Here is a 26236-nt window from a genome sequence, read left to right as displayed (position 1 = left end):
AAAAGGGGAAAACTCAGTTTGCCAAACAAAGACAGAAATAAAACATTAAGCCTCACTTTGCTCCTGCTAAAAGGAACAGGGGGGTTTGAACCCCCCAGGTGGCAGGAACAGCCCAACACCAAATCCCTATTGCCCAAATCGACTGTAGCTCCAAGGAAATACATCTTGGGCCACCTGGACCTGCTCCTGCTGATGTTCTGCTCATGCTCGCTCTGAACTCAGTGGTCAAAGTCCTCCAGGGGAATGGGACTGTTCTCAGGGCTTTGGTATGCCCAGCATATAAGGTCACCTGGAGGCAGGAGTGCTGCTGCACCCTCAGCAGGGAGATGGCCTTCCCCAGAGGATGGGATAACATGGAAAAAACATAAACCAGATCTGCTCAGCTGCACCACTGAGACCAAAATGAGGCCCACAATCATAAAGATAACTAGAGATATCTAGAGCTGGGCATGTGGTCCTCTCCCAGTGATATCAACATGCCCATCAGCTCTCACTGGGGCCTCCAGGGATTGGGCACGGGAGGAGGACAAGATGCTGCCAAAAGGCTGGGAATTTCCATGGCATCCAAAATCGTTCAAAGGCCAGACTTGCAGCTCTGAAACCCCTTTGGGCATCCCAGCCTTGGCTGACTTCACCCTACGCCCTCCTGTCCTCTAGCTCAGCCTCAAACGGGCACAACGGGCTGGAGTGTGGGAAGGGTGTGGTCAGCACCCCGCTTCCCCAAAATGGGAATCTCCTGTCTGCTCAGGTAGCAGCTTTCTCCTTCCCCTTTCACTCCCAGTCTCTCTCAGCTCTACGGGATTCAGACTGTGCAGTGCTTCTGAGTGCAGTAATTAGAGCACAGTGAAATACTGGTTAAATGCATATGTACAGTTGGATAATGTAAAAAATAAGCACAAATACACACTTAAAAAAATAATCTGGAAAAAAAAAAATAATAACAAACTCCACCCCCTCCCTCCCCCCACAAACAACAATATACCAGGGGATAACCCCTTAGCCTTAGTTCCTGGACTTATCACAACACACGAAGAAAACAAAACCAGACAATGTTATAAAACCTCACGGTACTTCTAGGGAAATCTACACTTAGTATCTAGCTCTCTACTCAGCTGGCAGAATAGGTGTTTTCCTTTCAAACACACAAAAATAGGCTTTGCTCTTCTTGGATTTGGATTATGCGGGTTTTCTTTTTCTTTTCTCCATTTTTATGGGTTTTTGTTGTTTTCTTTATTTCTCTCCTATTCCTCTCTGTAAAGCCTCACATGTTATTTTTTTTTTCCCTACTTGAATCACTTGCAGCAAGAAACTTCTGTTGGCTATGGGGCTTTCTTTTTTCTCACTTTTTTTTTTTCTTTTTTTCCCTTTTTTTTTTTTCTTTTTTTTTTTTTTTCTTAGACACAGGTAAAACCTAGAACAAACCGACAGTTACAACCAAGTGAAACTGAAACTGGAAGGGAGGTAGCTGGAACCCGATTCCAAGAATCCTCTGGTGCCATCCTCCTTTCTCAGCCTGGGGGGGACAGCGGAAGATGCAAGAAAAGCAGGAGGACACCAGCTCAGCCTGTCTGCGAGAGGGTGGGGAGGGAGAGGGGTAGCAGCTGATTGGAGTTTCCCACCCCACCATGCACCATTCACTGCTTTCTGCTCCAGCTTTCCCTCCTGCTGGCCATGGACATCCCCTACAGCCTGGCGGCCCCATATAAGGTGCAGCCCTGGCTCACTATCTGTGACAGAGAAGATCTTGGCACTAATGTGAACTGGACTTGATGAGCAGCTAAATTTCACCAGCATGAGCACTCTCTTCTCTTCCCCCAAACCTCTGGTCCTATGCCACTGCCTCGGTGGGTGGAGGTGGTGGTTGATGTCCCTCTCACCTTCCACCCACTGACCACCACAGTCTGGAAGAGTCTTTCCTAGGACTCCGCTGGGCATTTGGGGCCCATACAGTGGTAGATGATGTGAGGATCCAGCTGGCCTTGCCCAAGGTTGGGAGCACAGGGGACAAGACCTGAGCCTGTGTCCATTCCCCACAGCTCCCCTCTCTGGGTGCTTGGCACAGCACCTGAAGACGCAGAGGGGATTTGCCCTAATGGGAAAAAAAAAAAAAAAAAAAAAAAAAAAAAAACCAATCCAAATCATTGGATTTATGACTCCGAGCAGAACCTTTTTCCACTCCAGATCCTATCAGCCCTACTGGAGGAGATGGACAGTGCCAAGATAGTAGTTAAAAAAATAATGAAATAGCAGCATGGAAAGCCTGCTGATGGGAAAGGGAGTTGGGGCACACCAGAACTGCAGGAGGGAAGCTGAGGAGTGAGGCTGTGCTGGTGAGAAGCCACTGTCTCCCTCGAGCTGAGGTCTCCAGCTCAGCAAGCAGGAGTTGGCCCTGGCTGGCCAGAGGGGCTTAGCTGGCCTTGAGCTCCTGTGAGCCCACAGCAGCAAGTGGCAATAATGTCTGTACAGACCTGTCTCTCCTGCGCACTGTCCAAGTGGGAAAATCAGATGGGAAATCTCCTCCATGCTGAGCTCTGCACTGGGAAGGGCATTTTCAGGATGCACTCAGGAGATGAACTGAGGCTCCCTGCTGGGATGAAACCCAGGTGGGATGGAGAGGGGAAATCATGCCAAGATGCCTCAGGCATTGAGGACATGAAGTGTTGTCAGTCTGAAAGGCTTTTGAGGTTGTGAGCTCTTCTGGTAGGCTGGGTGGCTCACGAATAAACTGCCAACAAAACAGGGCAGGGAAAACGGACCCGAAGGAAGAAGCAAACTTTGCACAGTTATGTACTTCCCATATTCATCAGAAGGCAAGGGGGAAAAGTGGAAGCTTATGGCACTTCTCTCTAAACTGGGGGATGTTCAGTCTAAGTCCATGGCAGGAACCCTGATCCCACTGCACCTTCCTTTCCAGAACACCCCTGCGCAGAGGGGGCAGAGCCATCCACACAGCTCCCATGGCCAGGCCTTCTCTAGGAATAGCTGGAGCTTCACAACAGAGAGCTCCTTGCCTTCTTAATGACAATCACCTCTCCAGGCCTCTACTTTTGTTCTCAAGATTCTTCTCTGGTTCATTCCAATAGAAACAACTCCAACAGTGGGTAACAAGAACCTGGCTCCTTGCACCTATTATTCTATAATTTTTCCATTTCTAGTTATCCAAATCATTTTTACATCCATCTCTATGAGCTAAATGACCCCTTCCCTCACCCTTCTGCCTTGCTCCAGTGCCTACAGTGGGAGTTGGAAAAAATATTTTTCTCTTTACCCAGTAGATTGTGCAAGTCACGACAGTCCCAAGGAACAAACAAACTTAACACTGGGAAGCATGCTCTTTTGGATGTGTGTTCTTCCTAGCAGGAGCTTGGAGCAGCAGACACATGCCCAAGCCACACTGGAAAGATCTCTGGGATTTCCCTGGGATGGGCTGTAGCAGCAGCACTGGATACCCTGGGTATCTCAGTGACTCAATGTAATGAACCCTGTGAGGAAGGGAATCACCAAGGGTCTGGCACAGGTTTCCCTCTGGGCTGAAGCAGGAGGATGAAAGGGAAGTGTGAGGTCTGCTGCAGCTAATGCCCTTCTTTCTGGAAGATTACAAACAGCTAGACTCCTGGTTTATCCCGAGTGTCCAACCAACTGACCTGGCAGCTTAATACTGACAAATATGGCCAAAATTCTAATACTGTCTCCTATGGGCCTTTGTCATGGCAGGTGTTTCCTCCTCCTTTTCCCCCCTCCTGAGAAAACAGGAGCACAAAGCAGTTTCAGATCACCCTAAAAGTGGGGAGGAGGAGGCCTAGAGAACCACTTGGCAGGGTGGAGACCAGAAAGCAGATCCCTTTTGGCTGGCTGGTGTCCTGTTTTCTTGCCCCAATGCTGAGGAAGAGACCAGAGGGTTTGAAAGGCAGGTTGTAGGTAAGCTTTAAGGCAGACTGTTTGGTTGCATGGGGTTGTTTTTTCACCCTGTCCTGACACAGTAAGGAAACTATTTGTATGGGACATTAGCAGCAGGAGTAGCAGCAGCAGACATGCTCAAATGACAAGTGCGGGCGCGAGTTCCCCTCTCTGTGCTCCTCAGAAGCAATCAATCATCCATGTTCCTCAAAGCCAGTCCTTAGACCCTCCACTCCCTCACTCCACCACAGGACCACCTGCCCAGCTCCACACAGAAATGTCCCAGAAGCCCTGCAGCCTACAAGGGGGCTTTTTGTTGGCTCTTTTGAGGGCAGGGGGGAGAAGGAGGAGCTGTACAGAAAGGACACTGCAGTCTGCTGAGCTGCCTGGCTGGAAGTAGCATTCCTGTGAGGAGCAGATGCATCCCACATCTCGAGCTGGCTGGGTGCCTGGCAAGCCACTTGCCAAGAGGCCCAGCCCTGTGGAGATCCCACCCCAACCACAGTGCCCCGAGCATGCGATACCTTGGCATTCAGCATCAGAAAAGGCTCAGCTTGGAGTCCTCCAAGAGCTCAGCCTCTTCCACAAACGGTCTGAGTTGTGAGTGCTGGGGAGGGGGAAGTGTTTTTTGCGTTGATCATAATCTCTCACTCTTTCTCTCTCTCTTTCTCTACTTATTTCTATAAATATGTGTACATAAATAGTTTGTTTCTCGCCTTGAATCTAGATATGAACTGTTCAAATTAGGTGGGCATAACATGCTGTTTCGATACATGAAAGTCATCTTGACTTGACTCTTGGGTTTGTTTTTTTTCTCATCATCACTATTTAAGATATAATTAATACATAAACCCCTACTTTGAGTTCTCCTTGGACAAAAATTAAAGGCAGACTGGTTGAATTCTATGGGTCCCTGGTGCAGAAATGCCATCCAGTTGAGCAGCTAAATGTTAAAAACGATACCAAAAGGGATGTGGTGTCTCTCCTAGCCTGCCTTGAGCAGTGTGGTCCTCCTTTCCACGTCACTTGGCTTTACCCAAGACTGAAGCCACGGAGATCTTTCTGGTTGTGCTCTTGGGCGTTGGGGTCCCGGCAAGCACACTCTCCTTGTAGGTCACAGGACATAGGAAACGGTGTCACCTGGGAAAGAAGCCAAAAACACAAAGGCATGAAGGAAGGAACACATCTACAACAGCCTGGAGAACTAGAAAAGATCTCTGGGGTGAAATCTTCAGAGATCAGCTGCAATCTTCACCATGTTGTTTTTTACAGGGAATTATTTATGTTAGTGCTGAGCCAGTGCTGCACTGAGGTTCCTAAGGGTCTGTAGTTTGGGTGCTGCTGCTTTATTTAAGTCCATTTGTCTACTTAACTATGAATGTTCTTCAGTTCAGTTCCTCAGGAGCAGAACCAAGCACTGTCTCCCAGATCAGTGAAGCTGGAGTCCAGCAGAGACTTCTCTGAACACCTCTGGTGTTTGAGGCCAGGGGATGCAGCTAACAGGCACTGAGGCACAGCAGAGGAATGCAGTGGGAGACTGCTGCATGCACCATCTGTCATCTCCCTGTGACCCCTCTGGAGAAGCGTGGGAAGGAGCTGAAACAATAGCCTGAAATGCCTGGCTATTGGGCCTATTGCATCACAGTACTTACCTGCAGAAAAGGCAGTGGGACAAGTGTCTCTCTTGCCCTGATGTGAGTTCCCAAGAATTTCTCCCATCTGCACAGACTGAACAAATGACCTCATTCCCCTCCTTCACACTCCTTCCAAGGCAGTGCCACAGCCTGTTCCAATGTTCCCAGAGCGGGCTGCACACGCTCTGTCTGCTCCCCCTGGCTCTGCTGCCACACGTTCACTCTCCCTTTCACAAACACTTTCCTCCAGGCTACGACACCCGGCTCTGCCTGTTCCCTATGCATCACCTGCAGCCCATCTAGGAATGCAGACCCAGCATTGTGCTGTCATCTCCATCTAGGTCTTCCACACGAGTCCCTGCCTGTCCCTCTCCAGGATGCCTTTCTCCTGACGCACACAATTTGGGAAGGAGGGGTGTGGAGCTTTATTTCACAAATGGGGAGCCTAAGGCAGAGACATGCTGACAGAGACACTAAATAGCCAATGTTCATCACCAGATCAGGACTTGGAGAGCCTCCTCCCCTTGCTTTTGACTCCATTCACAGAAGACCTGACCCTCCAGGTGGAAGAGGGTGATGACTCTTCATCAAGCCATGGCCTCGGTGACTTATGAACTCAATAACCAGTGAATAATCTAAATCTACAATTACGCAAGTATGGAGATTGCAAAGAGAAGAAAGAGTCCAAAAAGTTAGAAGCGAATGAATCCAAACAACTGGCAACTGAATAAGTTTATAAAATGCAGAAAACAATAGGAGCTTAAAGGTCACTTGATCCAACAGAAGCCAGCCCGAGCAGGACTGTCTCGTATCACAGTGTTATGAATATTCTTAGATAGGAAAACAGAGAAGTCTGCAAACAATGGGGTTTGGGGAGGAGGCTGAGGAGGGATTGTTTAATGATTGAGTTAAAACACTGGAAAAGAAAACGAAAAGATACATGCAAAATAAAAAAAATGAGTTTTTCTGTTCAGTGTAGAAGGAAACATTTTGGTTTAGATTATCTGCTAAGTTTCAGGTTTGACCTTTCCCTTCAAGACAAACAAATAAAAAAGACTATTTCGCAGGCAAAAGTTATGTCTTGAAATAAAAACTTGTTTCACTTAGAAAATGCTCAAACAAAACATTTAAGTACGCCTGGAGTTTTCCTCTATTTTCATTTTTTTTATCCTGAATCATTCAGTTCAATCTGGATTTGGCAATGATTTTGACTTAAAAAATCCTCCCCAATGTACAATGAAGCTACTGGTTGGAGGCGAGACCTGGGAACTTGATTCTTTCATTTGTCTTGATCAAGCTTTTTCCTCTCCCTGGCCTGGATTCCCTGTGTTTGCCTGTAACATCCTGACAAAGGCGATTAAGTGGCCCCTTCATTCAGAGGAGAGACAGGGAAGATGGATCCACACTTTGCACTGAACACAGGTCAACCACACAACCAATTCAAGCATTTCAGTAAAGTGTCTGAAATTAGTGGTGACAGCATACTGCACTTTGTCTCTGCTGCTGTCTAGGCTCTAGCAGGATGTGTTGCAGGCACAGAGGTCCCAAACATGTTCCCATTTCACCTGTGGGAACATCAGAGCCAGGAGAGAAAGCCCTGCAGGGCTCTGTCTCCAAACCACCAGCTCATATTCCCCTCACTTACTCTCTGCTGAAACAGCAGCCTTAGACACCCAAACTGCCATGAGTTTGATTTTGCCTTAAGCACCCTCTACCTCCTTGATTCCCTCTCTACCTCCTCGATTCCCTCTCCTCCCATTTCTCCTCGTGAATCCCTTGTTTTCCTCTTTGCTTTCTCACAGGCTGTGCTCAGCCCTGGAGCAACCTGAAAAGGTGCACGTACGGGATGGGATTGCTGCTGCATTACAGCCAATTCCTGGGGAGATGGAGCAACTCGAGAAGAAATATCTGGCTGTTTATTGTCTCCCAACAGTGGTCATGGATAGAAGAGCAGAAGCTTTCTCCAAGGCAGAACTGTGGCCCCCAGAGCAGAGAGTTTTGTGGCTCAGCAGCAGTTCCCAGCAGTTGGTAGCCTGATGGAGAAGGGTTTCTTCCCAATCAGATCAGTCTTATTCACTTTATGTCCCTTACGGAGGCTTTTTATGCAATTCGATTTTTACAGTGCTATTGTCCAGATAGATGAATTGTTTTGTCTTACGGCAGTGAGTGCCAGAGATCAGTTTTCTATTATGTGAAAAGGCAGAGATTTCTATGGGTAATGAGCACAGCCACAGTCATATTAGACATGACAAAACTCTCCAAAAACTTAGCAGTAATACAGGGTTTTCCACTTTAAACAGCATTTACAACAAATACACGTTTGAGTTCCCCAAGGACCTGATTTCCATAGGTATTTGGGGAATTTAACCCACACACAGAATCTGCTGGGACTGCCTGAAATACCCAGCTCAGGGAAACTGTAAAACCCCTCAGAAGAAGAAGTGTCTGTGGCCTTGGGCTCACACAGTGACAGCCTCTGGAGTACACAGCCATGAAATAGAGCTGCTGGATGTGCTAGAAATAATAAATGCTGAGCCTTTCACTGAATGATAGCCCATTTAGGTGTGGAGCCCAGATATACATACTCTGAGATTAACTGCCTCTTTTCTTTTTAAATAGGTCTGTGAAAGCCCAACTCATTACCAGAATACACGACCTGCATTGAAAATTTGCAGATAGACCAATTGTAGAGCCAGGAGTAAGGAGTCAGCTCCTCTTCCTCCAGATCACCAAGTCCTGCATTTCACCTATGTCCATCTCCCCATGCAGAAAACCCAGAAAATGTCTAGGAGGGTGAGAAGAAAAAGCTAAAAATTAATTATCAAACGTCCTGTCTTGGAAACTTGATAAAGTAATGCAAGATACTGTATTCTCAGACCAGCTAAAATAGATTGAAAAAGACATAAGTGAAGAACACAGCTCCACACACCTACACACAAGCTCTTGGAGATGATCCAGAACAGTCATGGCACTGGATCAACAGCGCTCAAGGGGAATGTGAGTCACGCCAGAACCACACTGGACCACAGACTATCCATCATCAAGAGAAAAGAGACACAACCTCCATCATTCCTGTCACCTGGAGCGTGCAGGACATGACACATCCTGCTCTGAACCTAGAGGAGCAAGGGCAGCAGGTGTGGGCTCACAGGATGGGCAGGAGGATGGCACAGACACCCAGGTGTAACTCATGGGGGATCCAAAACACCTCAACCAACTCACCACCATTGCTGCACAATGCACGGCCTCAGACTCCCCTCTCCACCAAGGCGTGAGACCCCTAAGCATCCTCTCCCACACTGACTGATGAGACCTTGGCTAAAACTCAATCTGCCTCTTAGAAACAGGGCTAGATTTGTCCTGGATGCCATGCTCCCAACTGTGGGAACAAAGACAACAATGCGACAGAGTAATGCAGAGCTAGGATGCAGGTCATGGAAGGAGTGAGAGGTCATAACTCCTTGCTACATGCACCTATCTGAAGAGGCTGGTGACATCCCAAGGCAGATCCCTGCTGAGAAAGGCCAGTCTGTAGGGAACTGGTGGGAATGTTGACAGGAGAAATCCCAGACAGGTACAGGGAGGGATGGAAAACAGCTCTGCAAAGGCTGTAAGCTTGTCCCTCACAGAGTCTGGTATCAGGCTGACCTGGCTGTGCCTTCTGCCCGTGCCTGGGGTTGGCTCTCAGCAGCACCAAGGCAGGCAGGATCGGGCCCGGGGAGGGGGAAGCAGGGGAGGAGGGCTGCAAAGTGTTGGGAAACAGGCTGTTGTTAGATTTCAGCCCTGAAGTGTTTGCGAAATCTCCCAGACAGGCTTCGCTGGGGCTGTGGAGGCCCTGCTGCAGGCAGAGCCTCGGCGGGCAGTGTGGCCTGGGAGATAAGTGTGGCAGCCTGTGCTGAGTGTCACAGCCCTGTGCCTCCCCAGAGCCCCCCAGCTCAAACACCAGGGACTATTCTGTTCCCTGACAAGGCCCTTGTGGGATAAAAAAGCATCTTGGAAGGGTCTTCCCAGTGGTTTTCAGCATTGAGGTCACCAGTTCGAGATAACGGAACAAGAGCGAGCCCCCTTTTAGCTCTGAGAGTTGGTATGTGGGTTCACACCTAGGGCACTGCTCCAGAGGGCCTGGGAAGACAAAGCTGGCAGGAAACCTCCTCTCCACGCAGCACAAGCAGTTCTAAAAGCTTGAATTTTTGTTAACTACCCCACCATAAACTGAACTTTCCCCCAGTGAAACCAGCAGCGGCGGCGTACCGAGAACGCGGCTCAGCTGAACCCGACAGATGCTCTGCTCTCTCCCTCGTGTGCAAATTGGGAGCAGCCTCAGCAGAACCAGTGGGAGCAGGATGGCCCGAAGCCAGCGGGGATTCCCGGGGAAGCCCAGCCCGCATGGATCCCGCATCCCCGCCTGCCCCGCCGAGCACAGCCAGGGAGCCCGTCTGCCAAACCACACGGAGCTCAGTTGCTCAGCAATCAGCTGTGCTTCCTACTCTCGTGCTACCGATTGTGCAAACATGAATGTAATTAGTCTAAATAATCACCAAAGATTTAATAGGAGCCAGACCACCCAGAGGCCAAATAGCTGGCGGTGGAGCGGGGAAGGTTTGTTCGCTGTTTTTTGTAACACTTGCTAATGAAGTGAGGTCGGATAGCAAAGCAAACACCCTCCACCAGCACATCCCCTGGGAATGCCGTATGTTGTGGGAAGCCCCATGTCCCTTGAAGCCAAGAACAGTTCTCTCAGGATAGGCAACATGTGCTACTACCATCACTGCTTTTAATTTATTGACGCCTGGAAAGCCTCCCTGAAGGATTATGAAACCAAGCTCTGAGCCCCAAAATAAGCTCCCATCCCAACCAACCCTGACTGGAAACGCTCCTCTCGCATGGCAAACAGCTACAGCCACTGAGCCTGTGACCGAGGGCTGCTGGGGAAGTGAGTTCGCCCACACATCGGGGAGAACCCACGTGCTTGGAGCACTCAGACACTTCCAGAGGCATGAAGCAACACTCAGCATTGTATCCTGCCTTCCTCCCTGCTCACCCACCATTCATTCTATCTCTCTGGCTAATTATAGAGCTGGCAAACACACCCGGCTGGGGACAGGCGAGTAGTTAGGAGCAGCATCGTGGCAGGAGCATCAGTTCTTCTGGATAAACAGGATTTCCGCAGCTGGGGTGGTCACTTAAGCTTCTAATGGCCTCAAAACCACGTTGTGGCAATGGAGAAAGATCTGAAATTGCCTAAGACAGGTCTGTGTTGCAGTCAGGGAGCTGGGAGAAGGTGCTTATTTCTCCAAAATACCAAGAAGTGGTTATTTCTGTTGGCTTAGCGGTAGGAGTGCAGACTCATTCCCCTCCTTCCTGGGGAGACAGGGACAGCCTCTGGAAATCCCTGCTGGAGCCAACAGCAGCCCCTCAGTTCAAAGCTCCTTTCTTTAGACCTTGAATTCTCGGCCATAAAGTCTCTGAAGAGGTTTTGATAACTGGGCCTATCTTTTAGATAAGCAAAGCTTTGGATGAATCCCACACAGCCCTCTATCTACCACAAGTCCTCATTTGTTTTCCGCCAAGGCACTTGCTGGTTTTCCTCTCCAAGGTGTTGGACAGAAATGTCAAGAGGTTGAAGGGACAGGACAATTTTTCTCTGTTTTTTTTTTTTTTTTTTACCAAGTGCTATGGGGCAAAGCAGTTGAAGGAGAACCTGAGTGATAACTGAGTGAGGCAGGTTTTTCTCATGGGAGTTGTAGGTTTATCCCATCTGCGACAAAAAGGAAAGGCAGAGAGGAAAGAGAGATGAAAGTTCACCCTTATAATGGTTGAAGTTGAGGGAATTTTAAAGCAGCAAATTCAGTGCATTTAAATCTACAGGGACCAGACTGCAGGACCTTCAACCAGGCAAATCTACGATCCGAGTCTGGAACAAAGTACGTAAGCAAAGCCTGAAAAAAGAATTTCTGATTTCTGCGAGGCCTTTCTAGACAGTCTTGTCTAGGGAAAACTTATAAAAGGGAAGGGGAAGAAAAGAAGTGGAGGAGACAGTTACTGGAGAGAAGATTTCCTGAAATGAATCAGAGGAAACAGCCAGAGCCTCTCCCAGCAGTGCTGCACACCCCACGAGCTCCTCACAGGCGGCCAAGAGCTCAGAGACAGCCAGTTATGCCCAGGTTATTTATTTCCCTCACTCTGGCAGTGTCACGTATGTAATGTTTTAGAAAATAGTGTCTTCTTTTATCTGCAGCAGGGTACAAAGCAAGAAGCAGCTTCCTAGAGCAGCCAGGCAGAAGGGAGCTGGCAACCTGTGCTGGGTCAGGAGGGGAGGAAGATTAAAAGAGGATGGGATTTTGCTTTGTCCTTCACGGAAGACTTTATCCCCTCCAGATACACAACAGAAGCTTTCTCTCCCTTGGAGGTTGGCCTTCCTGTCTCTCAGAGCTGCTCCTGGGTCATGCACAGGGCAGGCTGTGAGCAGTCCTCTGCCCCAGCACCAGATCTGCCATCAGCCCCCTGCTCTCCACACAGCCTGCCTGTGTCCCTGTTCCTTGGGTGGCACCAGTCCCTGTGCCAGCCCTGGCTTCTCGCCCACTGCAGGGCGACGCTCATCAATTAGCACACTACAAATAATTAAGCTGATGAATGTCTCTTTTTTTTTCCTGCTTTCCGACTGCACTTGCCTCAAATTTATGCCCGGATTATGACTGAATTTATTTGTTGCCACTTGCAGCATTCAAAAGAGGCCTTTAATGATTTCTTTTAAGCTCTCCAGCCTGATTGTGAGCAGTTCAGGGCAAATACTCATTATTTCCTATCTAAGCAGCAGTGCTGATTAGTCGGTGTTTGGTCAGATAAGTCACACTGCTCCATTCCCCACTTGCTGACGGAATCCACAAGGTCATTCACTGCTAATGCTCAAATGCAGAGGGAAAAAAAAAACATGGGATAAGCATGGAAGTCCCTTGTGCATTTTCAGGGCAACAAAACAGGAGCGTGCAAAATCTCACATTAAGTAAGAGGGCTTGGATTTAAAGTGAACTTGGGTTGAAGCATTTTGCTTTCAGGCAGCCTGTTCACAGCACTGTGTGCAGTCCAAAGTGTGTTTGGGAGGGTAGTGGGACTGCAGTGAAACTTAAGTCTTGACAGTTTGCGGACACTAAAGATCTGAAGCCAGCTCTGACTCGACTGTTAACTCCTGAATCTTCACATGGTGCAATGTTAATCTTCAGCCCTTTCCCAAAATAATGTGTGGAGTTGCTATGTTCTCTTAAATGTGAACCATGTGTCACCTCAGCAATGGCTGCTGCGGGGAAAAGATGATAAATCTAAAGCTTTTAAAATGTCCTGTGACATTTTGGGAGAAAAACAGGTGTTGCATAAATGTTAGACATTTACGGGCAAACTTGCAGGGGCTTTAAAAGACTGACACATCTGCCACATAATATGTAACCCTGAAAGAAAAGGAGCAAAGCAGTCTCTTTCATGTGTCTCACTCTCTCTACAACCATATGAAAATACATCCTCATCTGGTATTGGAATTAACAGACTGGACTCGCCCCTCCCTATGTCTCCTCCAGGTTTTTGGCTTTTACACCCAATGTGTATTTTAAAACTGTGCCTTTTTAAGTAGGTGGCAAACTGTGCTGGAAGGATTTGGTATGCGGAGTATTTTTATTCAGCTCCCTTTTCTCTCACCTTTCATTGTTTTTCCCTTTGGAATATCTCCTGTAATGCTCCACTCATAAACCTCTTCAAAGGGAGGGCTGTATTTGAACAGCCTGGCCTGAAATCTGGTCTCAGTCAAAGGCCTCAGATGGGAAAATAGCTGGGAGAGCCAAGCCCCACGGCCCCACGGCTGCTGCCGCAGGTGTCGGCAGCCGCTTTGCAGGAGCGAGGTTCTCCCGCTGCCTCCTTGACTATGACCCCACAGCCCCCCTGGCTGGGTTATTATTCCCCCTCTTACCCTATAAATGTAATAAACTGGGACTTAGCGTCTTGCTCTTAGTGTGGAAGATCCAAGGAGAAGGTGGTTTTCCTCACTTCTCCCAGGCGTCTCGTTCAGCTCCTGGGATGTTGTTGGTGTTTTGGGAGAGAGGGGGAGATCTTGGGAGCTGAATGCAAGCCAGGGATGTGATGGGCTCCATGGCTCAGCCTTCCAACTGTGTGGATGATGAGGGGTTCTAAACTGTCAGCTAGGGCAAGTTTAATTCCCCACTCACAACCACCCAGCTCCCAGGGAAATCTGTGAAAGCAGACTTATCTCCAAAAGCTACAAAACTTCCCCCTCCCATGGGGAAAATCCATCAGAGGTGTGACCAGCTGCCCGTCTCTGACCATTTGCCCTTTGCATGGAGCAGTTTTAGCACAGAAAGCAGTAACCCACTGGGCTACAAAGTGCTTCCCCTCCTTGGGAGGTCACTTGGTTTCTGGGTGGCAGGGCAGCAGCAGATATTTTGAGCGTGAGTCGCCTGGCTGGTAAGTGTTCACAACTCTGTGCAGATCCCACTTGGTCTCAACTCCCTGCCCAGCAATAAATTCTGCTCCCAAACCTTAATCCTATCCCTCCTCCCCACCCCCAATTCAGCTCTCACATCCCTTGTGTTGTGCCATTAGCTCCTGTCTTGATGGGGCTGGTTTGGGTCGGTCCCCTCCCAGGCACCTCGCTCTCCTTCTTCTGACACTGCTTGGGATTTTTCATCGCCTGCTCTCCAGCCTGCAGGCAGTGAGATAAAGTTTCCCAGGCAGGCTGTTTTGGGAGGAGAAGACCTACACCATGCTGAGCTACCGGGCACTTCCAGCTCTGCCCTCCCGGCTGTTGGGAGGTCAGTGAGCAAGCTGTGCTGCTGTTGGGCTGCTCCTCCCAAGGAGATGGAAAATCAGCCAAAGATAGGAATCTCTTCTTGGAGACAAGTGAAGATGAGCCACTGTCTGTCATCCTGCTCATCTCTTCAGTGGTTGTTTCAGCAGGGAGCTGCTTTTGGGGTCTCCATGCCCTATTCCACCCATGGGGAACAGAGGAGCTCCCCTGCCTAGGCTTCCCTGCATGTGGCTCCCAGGACTTCTCCAAAAGGAGCAACACAACAGAGGGGAATATTTGTCCAAAAAGAGCACAGCTAGGGAAATTACCTCTTCCCCTGAATTTTCCCCTGGAGGAGAATTTAACTCCTTCCACTTGCCAGGGCAGGTCCATTTCCATTCCCCAGTGTTCCCAGATGGACCAGACAGCCCACACTGCTGAACCAAAGAAAAGAGTTTCCAGCCAAAGCTGGCTCCCCTGCAGAGAGGACCTCCTTCCTCAGCTGGGTGACATGGATGGTGTCATATGCCAAGCCCAAGCTCCCTCAGGTTTTATTATTATTTATTAATATGTATCAGATACTTAACATAGCCGGATTTTTCATTCTGTTCTGCACACAAATCTGAGAGATAAGGTAAAATATTCACCTGGCAGAGGATAAAATTTGCTTTATTTTTCGGGAGGAACCTAGTTCCAAATCCCTCTTTGTTAGAAACCTACAAAATGTTGTACTGCTCCAAGCCACAAGCTCTATCACTCCAGTCACTGTCCCTATCAGTGCTCAGATATGTGTGCTAAAGAAGCAGAAAAAAGGGGGATGTGTGTGGAGAGACTCTTCCCCAGGCTCAAACAGCCAAGGGCTCAAATATTCCTCAGCCAGAAACTGCATCCAGATCACAGTGTCTAATAGCCACTGATGGAGCAAAGCTCTACAAATAGGCCTGTTCTTTTTTTGACTTCAAATATATTTTTGTTCTTAATAATACTCTGAGGCAACGCATCCTATTACTCAAACACACACTGTGCCAATGAGGATGTTCTTTTGTCTGTGTGGATCCTGCTTCCAGGAAATTACCACTTCACCCCCTCATTGCTGAGTGATAAAACAGTGGATTTTACTTTCCTTAAGCATCCTCCCTACCTTAAATAATTATTTTATAGATCTATGTCACTAGCTTGGCTCTTTTTGCAAGGCTCTGGTCTGTGTGGTCTCCTTGCAGAAAATATTTGACATCTCCACCTAGCCCTGCTTCACATTCTTCTCTGTCCCACTCTGGGATGGGACAGTCAGCAGCAAGCCAGGCACACGTGGGTACACATGGATCAAAGAACAGATCCACAACAATGCTTTCTTTTTATTCTCTCCTATTTTCCTAATTACTTCTAACCCTTAGTTCCCCTTCGAAGCCTTGAGGATGGATGACAAATGAACCAGCAAGAACTCAGTACCTATGGTGAGATGATGCCTCGGCTGAAGGTCCTTCTGAGACCTCAGACCTCTTTTTTTTTTTTTTTTTTTTTTTTTTTTTTTTTTTTTTTTTTTTTTTCCCAGGCACAAAGCAGCACTCAACAAGGAATTCCCATGAAAAGAGGAAGGGGCATCCCTACCTTTTTGGTCTTGACTGTTGAGGCGCAGCAGTCCCCACCATCGTAGTTGCAGAAGGCTCTGTTGTTGATGGAGTCACAGTAGTTGTCCCCCATGAAAGGCTGAAAAAGGAAAAAGCAGGAAAAGGCTGAGAGTATGGACATGGGTAAAATGAACCTCTTCCTTGTGGAGACAGGGTGAGAAAGTGATAGCTGGAGAAGAGAAGGTTGTGTGGAGACCTCACAGCACCTTCCAGTGTCTGGAGGGGATACAGGGAAGCTGGAGAGGGACAGTTCATCAGGAACTGCAGTGACAGGGGGAAATGGCTTCAGATTGAAAGAAGGGAAATGTCTAGAAGAAATCCTTCCCTGGCACAGAGAAGCTGTGGCTGCCCCTGGATCTCCAGGCTGGACAGGGCTTGGATAACCTGGGACAGTGGAAGTTGTCCCTGCCCATGGCAGGGGGTGAGATGTGGATGATGTTACGGCCCCTTCCAACACAAACCATTCTATGATTCTATAATCCTGAAACCATATTTCAGAAGAAAACCACAAAGATTTGAAGGAGCCATACAGTTTGTAACATACCAGCTGCCCTGAAAAGCATGAGATAATTATTCCCCTTTCCCTTCAAAACAGACAGGAAAAAAAGGACAGTAGATGGAAGGGAAATGAGCCCTTGTTGGCTCTTCACATCCCACATAAGAGGATGCTTCAGGAATATTAATTTGACTAGGCCCAGAGACAGCATCCAGGCATCTAAAATTGTGGCACCTTTGATAATTTTAAGCTAACCTTCCTAAACTGTGTGGGATAAGAAGAAGGTTATGTATTGCAGCAAAATGGGCTTGCTTTTAATAGCTGAGCTTTTCACCACAGTTCTCCTGACTACACAACATGTGTCATCAACAGGGGCACAAAACAAATCACCAAGAGGAATGGAAGAGGTCTGAGCTCAGCACAGGGACCATGTTCTCCTGTTCTCTGAACAGCAGTGACTGCATGGGACCTTGGCCAAGGCTCGTGATCTCCCTCCACTGCACAGCTCAGAGCTGGGATAATGGCAATTATTCAGAGGGACATTGTGGAGGGCTGTTAAGTAAAACTCATACATCACCTTGAAAAAGAAAATGTGGCCATTAGGCTGGACAATGTGATCACTGCATAGGGCCTGAATAATAACCATGATTCTGGAGGAAAGACCTGAAATCTTTCATCACACACTGAAGCCCTCTTGGTCTGCAAGTATAGAAGTCTTCCTTGGAAGTCTAAGCTGTACCTGACAGTAAAAAAGGCCCATGCCAGCTATGAAAATCCCAGAAAGAAATGAAAGCTCAGAAAAATGGATGATCAGCAGAGAGCACAGTCATATCTCTGTAACTCTCCTCACACACACAGGCTCATGAGGCCATTCCCATTTCATCTGCTCATTGGAAAATTCACTTATTCTGCACTGAGAAAAAACACACCAGGGACTCTCCTGCAAGAAGACATCATTGCAGAGCAGGCAGGATGGCTTGGGGAGGTTTCCTGGGAGGATTTTGCAGCAATTTCAGACCCAGAGTGTCCCAGATGATGGATACCTGAAGAAGCCTGAATGGGAGCTCTCCGTGCTCTCCCCAGAGCTCGCCATGGCCACACTCATCAGAACTGAAATGAACTCAATGGAGCGGGGCAAATGCACACTTTCACTGCTGATGGGCTGCAAATTTAAATATTTCTATCAGGTAGAGGAAACCCAGGCAATGATGGCAATATCAGACCACAGCAGGACTACCAGGAGGGGACAGACTGGTTGAGTGTCACTTTAATTATGTGCAGATACTGCAAATGTTGACCAGGAAATCAGAGTTACAGTGTGAGGCTCCTGTCCCTCTAAACTGTCTCAACTCCACTGATTTCCACAGATATTGATTTATTTATACAGGCAAAGACTTTGACTTGCAAGCCTCCTTCCAATTTAATTAATATTCTAAGAGTTAAAAGGGAATGATTTATAAATAGATGGAGAGATATTTTGAGGCCAACCTGGTCACATTTAAAACCGTGAACTTTGCTCAACCTCACAGGAAATTCTGCAGCCTTCTCCATGTTTCTCTTGTGTTGCCTGGCTGTGCCTACTTGATGGGAAATCTTGACTTTAAATTTCCATCCCTATGCCTGTATCCTACACCTATGAATGCTGGAAAATCCATAAAGAAACTCGTGGAAGAATTTGCTCTGGCACAGAGTCGACAAGCCAGTCCTTTAGAGGAGAAGAATGGGACAAAAAGCATCTATTCTGATTTGGGACCAAAATCTTTACTCGGGAGACCCTGGTGGCCTGGCTGTGGAGGGCGAGGTCTCTGTTGCTCTTCATGCATGTCTTACTGCTCTGATATTTTTGGAGGACAGTACAGGTAATCCATTTGCTACGGAAACACCCAAGTTAGGTGCAGACACGAACGGGGCTGACTCATAAGCCTCTGTTCCTGCCACTAGGGAGCGACAAAAAATCACATTGCAGCAGCTGCCGGGGCTCCCACTGCGATGACCAAGAGCCAAATAATGCCCCACTTAGAGCCTCCTGTTCAGGGAAGCCTCCCTAATGCTCAGGATGTCCATACATTAGGGGCTGTATCAGCTTAATGGCCCAGCATTATTGACCTACTGGCTTATTAGTCTCTGTTTCCACAGACATGGGGGAAAAAAAAAAAAAGCTTGGTGAAGATGGCATTTCTTCTGAAACCTTAATGCCAAGCTCTGGCCCATCCGTGGATCCTGGAAGCATCATGCTCTGCAAATGCTGCTAGAGGCCATTATCAATTGTCTGGGCAAAGCCTTCCCAGATGATGGATTACGATGCAGCGACACTGCTGAATGAATGTTGAAAAGAAGAAAAGTTCCTGTTGATGCAGGCAATTAGCAGTGATGGAAGGGAGGAAAATGCTGAGGAGAAGGATGTCAGTAATAATGGCTTCTGGTAAATTATTACATCATTGCAAAGTTTGTCTCAGTAACAACTATCCTTAAACAGCAGGAGGACGGATACCCAGTGGTGCATCAGCACCTGAATGGCAATTTTTAATGGTGGCTGGATGTTATTTCAGCTCTCTTTGGAGAATGGGGGCACCCAGCCAGCCTGCATGAATGCGATGCGTGAGACAGCTTATGACATTCAGAGCACTGACAGCAGAATGCTTTTCATTTAGGGAACAGCTAGACAGAAACTATTACATTGTTGGAGAGTTATTACCCTCTTGGGCCCAACATTTGTATGCGAAGGAAACCTGTCTTTCACTTCAAGACAAATCACATCCCACAGCAGTGTGGTCTGGAGCTTTGTGTCCTATTCAGGAATTCAGTCTCATGTTCTGAGAGTTTGGGCAAATAATTTCAGTGTGCTTGGGTTAGTGGGTGCTGAGAGCCTGGTCAGTGTGGCAGAAAGTCAGGAGAGGTGGAGGGAAGACACAGCTCTGCCACTGCCCATCACCATCTGTGCCTCTGCCTGGGAGATAGCTCATTTCTAAAATGGGCATGGAGCTTCCCAACCTTCCAGAGGTACCACAAGGATTGACTTCTTGATGTGGGTGAGATACTCAAGGGGTGGCATGATGGAAACCACACAAGTGCCATGACCCACACAGAGGTGCTCCAGCCCTGTTTAACCACCAGAAGCATCTTCAGTCTTCTCAGACATTTCAAAAATTGCTGCTGGCTGAAACAACGTCCTTCAAAATAATTACTTTATTCAAGTAACTTGCAAGACTCTAAAAGCTTATCACGCCTGAAATGTAACTGCATGTTTCTGATTATTCTTTTCTGGTTTAGACAGAGGTAGCCAGTGGAGGGAGGTGTGATTTGCTCACTGTCCAGCTGTTCTGTCCACCCAGTGGTATCATCTCTGGCTTTCCTAAACTTTCTCTGCCCACACCAATGCCCAAAGCTTAGTTGGCCTCAGAAAGAATTGTCCCTCAAATAAGTCAAGATCAAGGAAAAACAAGAGAAGGCTTTTGCAACTTCCCAGAAACTCACAGATTCTGGGAAATTCTTTTGGTCAACCAATGTTTTTGAGCTGCTTGATCATTTAACTCCTGTGAGAGTCACCAACCATCATCTCTGGGAAAACCACCAATTTCCCTACTGAGTGTCAGAACCAACAGAGGCGATCAGTCTGTGTGATAGGGTGGTCAGGGCAAAATCCTGCCTGCCCCACTTGAAAACCAGAATTTACAGCCCACGTGCCTGGCAGTGATTGTTACTGTAAGATTTAGGAGAGTCACCATAGACCACCTGAGTTAAAGCCAAACTCACCTCACAGCCTTTAACACAATGAATCAGGGAAGGGTGAGGGTACCACTTGAGTCCTGCTGTGCAGACAACACTCTGGAGGGAAGAAATAAAAAATTAAAAAAAAAAAAATTAAAAAAAGCAACAGGTTAAGACAAAGAAATCAGTGTACAGAAAGTCAGTGTGCTGGCTCCTGTGGCTCTCCACTACTTAACCAATGAAGTTCAGTTCCTAACACCTCTTGTGTTCTCAGGACCTGGCTGTCCTCCAGGTATTTACAAGAAGTGTTGGACTTGACACTTGCAATAACAGAGCATTTGAGATTAAAATAATATTTGAGGTTCTCCTAAAATGTCATGTCCAATATTTCACTCATGGAGGGGAACGTGGCAGGGAAAGGCAAAAGCACAGGTCCACTTCTGCTCTTGAGTAGGGGGGAGTCATTCTAGGAATTAATTTAGGGATTTCTTTGGTGCTGCCAAGCATTGCTTTCTTTCACTGCCCATCATACCTTTGCTTCTTGAAGATGGAAGCAGCTAAAGGTGGATTTTCAGATGTATTTTAGCACCATCCTTCATAAAAGCACCTCCCACCATACACCTTCAGAATAACCCCAGAGAGGACAGCATCTTCTGCTACATTTTTTGAGCTTTATAATAATTTCTCTACCAACTCTGTCTATAGAAAAGAGTTGTACACTCAGTTTTGGGCAAAAATTATAATCAGCCTCATAGACAATGACCCAGCCAGGGCAGCCACAGACATGGACACCTAGATTTAAATAGTGGATGAAAACTTTGGCTGGTCAGTGGACATCATGGAGATGGGACTCCCATCCATCCAGCAGGACACAGGGCACAATGCTCCTTTGGGGTTATTGCCCATGGATGAAGAAGCACTACAGTGTCCAGTTGAGCAAGATGAACACACAGGCACTCACCTGAAGTGTGCGGTTGGGGTTGGATGGAGGCCTGGGGAAGGAAGGGATTAACATTTGGGAAGACCCAAGGCACAAGCCATCCCTTCCACTGCTCATCTGAGGGCTAATTTAATCCATCTGCAGGGGAACCTCAGCCTGTTTTTACAGTTTCTGTCATCTGAGGCTTACCTGGCGGGTGCTAGAGAAAAGGACTTTTATACTATCTGACTCGCGCTGTTTATCTTTCCGATGCTCTTGGATTTTCCACTATTAGTCAAGCCCAGCCTGCCCCACCTGCCTCTCAACAGGGCCTGTCTGTGTGAGCAGTGGCTGGGGAGGGGAGGATGTTGTTTATCCCCTGGGAGAGAGGCAGGGAGGCTGCAAGGTGCGGGGGCCCCACAGTGTCACGCGTTCCCCCGGCACGCTCTTGACAGACAGCTGGAGATTTCCAGGCTGTCGCCTGCCACAAATGGTGAGGGTTTTTCTTCCCCCCACCACTCTCCACCCCCTTCTGTTTATTGCACTTCAGAGGGGAAAGAAAGGAAACTTTTCTAGGTCTGAAAATAAACAAGGCCAGTCAACAGAGCGGGAGCAGGGGGGAGTAAAGGAAGCAGTTCAAGAGCATTTGAACCCAAGAATTAGAACAAAGTGGAAAAACTCAGGAGTTTGTCTCCTGTATCCAAGGCCAGCAGACAATAAGTGGAAGAAGTGCACTTCCAAAGAGCACCTCACATTCCCCTGGTAAGAAGCATCAATATTTACAAAACCTCACACTCTGTGTGAGTGTGTGAGCCTGCAGGGTGAACAAAAGAAACCAAATAGCCCTGAACCAGGCTCTTCAGAAAGGAGCTTTCCAGTGGGAGCAATCCCTTGCAGAGGATTCACTGACTGTTTTCCTGACCCTTCAAGTATTAAAACACCAGCACCTCCCTTAAAGGAACGGATGGGAGGTGAAGTCTCTGCTGAGACAGTGCTCACTCAAGGTCACCCTCAATCCCAAGCACATCCTTGGGCTGGCACCCTCCAGGAAATGGGAATGCAGCCCTAGGTTGCTCCCCACAGCACAGGAAAGCCAGGTGCCAGGTTAATCACTGGGTCAGTGGGACATTCCCATTCCTCTGGAGTGGCACCTGCCAACCAGTTATTTTGTGCTCCCCTTGGATCATCCTTTGCTAGCGGACACCACTAGAGCTGAATTCAACCCTGCTAACATCCCTGGAGCTGGAAGCAGAGGGAAGCACCCTAGGCCATAGTCCTGACTCTTATTTCTGGTTTTCCAAGCCCTCATTTCCTACCACCCAGCCTGTTTGTACCCTCAGGCTGCTGCTGTGCTGTGTGCGGTGCGCTGGGAGGGAGGATGTGAGTAGAGGGGATAGAAAACCAAGAAATTGGGAATTATTGGGATTACTGCCTCCTGCAGTGCAAACAGGCATGCAGGTACCACGGGGTGCTGCATGGGCATCTGAGATAAACAAATGTGTAGAGAGCAAGCGAGGATGGGTGAAGGTGAGCACGATCTGATGGAATCAGTGTGCACACACAGGTTGGCTCAGAATGCCAACAAAGGGTGTGGAAAGAGCTGTATGGAAGCCCCACACCCGCCACATGCCAGCTGGTGCCTGGGGAATAAAGCCCATCTGGCCACTGTCCCTGGGAGCCCCGTCCCTTCCCCGTGCTGCCCCGTGCCCCAGGGCCCCGTGGTGACATCTGCTGCCCTGCTGGCCCCGACTCTCCCCTCCTGCCCGGCTCCTGCAGCACAGCTGTGCAGCCGGGCGGGTTCACTGCGGTGCTGTCCCCAGCCCAGGAACGCCACCCTGCCACATCTGCGGAGGGTGGCTGGGACTCCATCTGCTGTGCAGGGAGAGGGAGCCGGGCTGCTCTCTCACAGTAGGCAACAAAGAGCCAAGGGAGCAAACCGAGCTGTCATTTTCTCCTCGTGGAGGAAGACCCAGTGCCTCCGGTGCCGGCTATTCCCTCCCGTGGTGGGACTAGCACAATGATGTCAACCCTTTGCGGGCTGCAGAGGCGATCGGGTTTCCCCCAGAGAGGCCGGTGGAGAGCTTTCCTCCACCCTTAGATGGGTCAAGTATCCCCCCGGGCTGGAGCCCAGGGACTGGCATCTCCTGCTCTCAGCTGACTCCCTCCTCAGGCACTAAAGGAACAGGAAAATTAACAGCGGGCTTTATGTGTGATGGGATCAGCCACTGCTGCCAGGAAAGGGGACCTGGGGGCTGCCTCCTCCTGTAGCTACAGATGGAATGGGATCTCCTGCCTTCCCAGGAGTGGAGCTGGCTGCACCACATGACGGTTCCGTGACTCAGTTTCCCTGCTGCAAAATGAGCACGAAACTCTCAAAAAAACCCACCAAAAACAGCCAAAACCAAAAAAAAAAAAAAAAAAAAAAAAAAAAAAAAAAAAAAAAAAAATCCCCCCAAAATCCTCCCCAAAAACCCCAAACAACAAAAGCACAACAACAGCATAAAAAACCACCACACAAAACAAAACAAAACAAAACAAAACGACAGAGAAGAGGAGGAAGGAGGAAAAGCGCAAAGCTTAAGTGACTAGGGGAATATTTAAGAAGCATTCCTACTAACGAGTTCTGGACATTTTTAATCCCAGGGCTTGCAGCCCGCATGGGAAGAAGGGCCGTGGCCACGCTCAGCCCAGCAGAGCTGGGACATGCAGACCCTTTGAAGGCTCTCCCAGGCATGCACATGCCTGCACACTCCTTGGCCTGTCCCTAGTCAGCACTAAGGCAAGAACCCAAGTTCAGACAACCTAAGAAATGAGGTGTCTGCTCTGTTTCTCTGCAGTCAATGGGAAAGAGCTGTCAAGCTGTCTCTCAGAGATATTTCCCTTTTTTCTCCCCACTGCCTGCACAGTCAAGTCTTGGCAGCTCTATCCATCGGTGTCTTCAGCAGCTCGTGTGCCACACACAGTGAAGGGAAAATCGTGGGGACAGCACTGGCTGCTCTGAGCACATCCCACAGCAGAACAGAGGCACGGAAGATTTCAGGTGATTTTTTTTTTTCTTGCTGAAAGTACGGATTTGGAAGACGCTGTGAGCTTATACTGATTTCAGCAAACTGTTTCAGACCCAACAAAGCAACTCAACCTAAACCAATTCTGAAAAACACAGAAATATTTAGACATTTTGTGAAATGAAATATCTGTTGTTGTTTATTGTTTGAGAGGACATTTAATTTCTGAGTTTTTGTTGTGTTTTTGTTTTTTCTTTAGTTTTCACTAAACAAAAAGTTTACAAAACCTTCTTGGAAATGAAATGCTACGTTATGTTCAAACCAACATGTTTTTTCTTCCAATTTTTTGGTTCACCAAAAATCACAATAACAAAAGAGTCCCTTTGATTAGGAATTTTTTTTTTCAATTTAAGAGAACTTTGAGTGAACCGAAAAGTCAAATGATTTGCACAGCTCTGCTCTAAACAACCCTCAGAGAAGGGATAGTTCCTTCTTTCCATTTTGCTTCCATAACAGATGTTGCCTGAGCTGCTGCAGACAAATTATTTATTTTTTCTTGTCAGCTCTCCCTGTGTTTTCTCTGTCCCCATCCCCTCAAAGGTAAGCACCACAGATCAGCCCTGCCTTTATCTCCTTCCCATCCTGCCCTAATTTGTACTTTACTTGTGCCTGAAACTAAAGCAACAAAAAGTGTTTCCTTTGCGTCATTCAAGTACTCTGAGATGCACAAAGACTCGCCGTGTAAATGCAACCAGCTGCTCCCTGTGCTCATATGGCACAACAGCAAAGCTGTCACTGGCCATAAACAGAGACACGGGTTATTAATGATATATAACACATTGCCATGGGGACCTTCCCCCAAGGCATCCCAGTCCCATCTCTCCAGGGCGTCCCCACTCACACCAGAAGCAGAGTTTCTCCCAGTGGCTCCCCATGGGTGACATCCCCTTATCTGCAGAGTTGGATAAGATGGATGTTTTACAGCTACCAATTTTTTTAATTATGGATTTATTATTTTTTAATCCTTTCTGGCACATTTTCCCTCCCAACACAAGTTTTCCAGCCCTAATCTCACCCTCTAGTTACAAAGCATTTGTGGAGTGGAACTTGTATCTGCTCAGGACCTAAAGCTCTTGCAAGATCTTCACCATCAGGGGAAAAAAAAGGGCTTATTTACCACTGTGCTCCTGGAAACCATGATTTCTCCTCCATCCCTCACTCCCCTTGTCTCCCCCTTTACTACTCTATGTTTTCCCTGCTGCCTAATGAGCCCTCCAGAGACCTGCAGGTATAAAACTCGTTACAGCTCCCTCCATGGACCCGCATCAATAAGTGAAGGAGTGCAGAGAGAACGGGAGGGAAGCTGTCACTTTATTTCCCCATGAATTACAAACCACTTTAAAGTCTGGCACTCAGGAAAGGGCCAGTGAGAAATTGCCCCTCATACAGAGATAGGGGTTTTCTTTATGTTTCATGCCAGAAACTTGGCAAAGCCTCAGCTTAAGGCACTCACAGAACCTCAGAGTCTGGAGTGAACGGGAAACTGGGAAGGACATTATGAGCTTGTCATATTCTCTGGACTTCAGTTTCCCCCTCCTTTCCCAGATTTATTCTCTTGCTCTGTGTGAAACTGTGAAGTTCAAAGTGGTGGAGAGTTCTGGAGCCACTTGCTACCCACAGCCAAGGCCAGATTTCAAAAAAATCCAAGCCCTGGGCGCACATTTAGGCATGTAGAGAAGCAAATAGACTGTCAAAGCTGCTCAGGACATGCTGAGGCTGTGTTGGCTGCTTGTTCTCCTTCTTAATGGAATTCAGGTGTGTAAAACAGACTCCTGCAAAGCCAGGACCAAGTATGTAAAATCCAGAGGTGTTTGCTCAAGCACCACCAGTGACTTGCACCCTGGTGACACCTGATGTGCCACCGTCTTCCACCACATGCTCGAGCGTGTCCAGCTAGACTTCCACACCTGCAGAAATACCATAAAGCCACAAACACCTGGTTTGTTTGTAGGAACGTGAGGGTTTCCAGGAAGAGTTAGGTGAGTGTGTCCCCCACTGGCACTCAAATGTGGGCGTGACACCCAGCAGCTGTTTGCTGCCAGCGGGGCTGAGTGTGTGTGTGTGTGCAAGGCACTGCACATGGGTGTGCACATCTCCATCA

General features: G+C 48.0%; 1 protein-coding gene across 1 annotated transcript in view; it reads right to left on the bottom strand.

The window, feature by feature from the left end:
• Window positions 1-1185: 1185 nt before the first annotated feature.
• The window catches only part of PAPPA (pappalysin 1), a 179217-nt gene continuing 154166 nt past the window's right edge, over window positions 1186-26236 (bottom strand). Inside the window, exons 20-22 of the mRNA XM_083875991.1 lie at window positions 20197-20268; window positions 15928-16026; window positions 1186-5037 (exon numbers count right to left, since the gene is read on the bottom strand). Of these exons, the coding sequence (XP_083732117.1) occupies window positions 4930-5037; window positions 15928-16026; window positions 20197-20268 (279 nt within the window). The 3' untranslated portion in view covers window positions 1186-4929. The remainder of the gene's footprint in view (window positions 5038-15927; window positions 16027-20196; window positions 20269-26236) is intronic.

Source organism: Zosterops lateralis (genome assembly GCF_965231275.1).
Source record: "Zosterops lateralis genome assembly, chromosome: 20".
NCBI classification, from domain to species: Eukaryota; Metazoa; Chordata; class Aves; order Passeriformes; family Zosteropidae; genus Zosterops; species Zosterops lateralis.
Note: the sequence above shows the minus strand (reverse complement) of the source record. Positions and strands in the feature narration are given on the sequence as shown.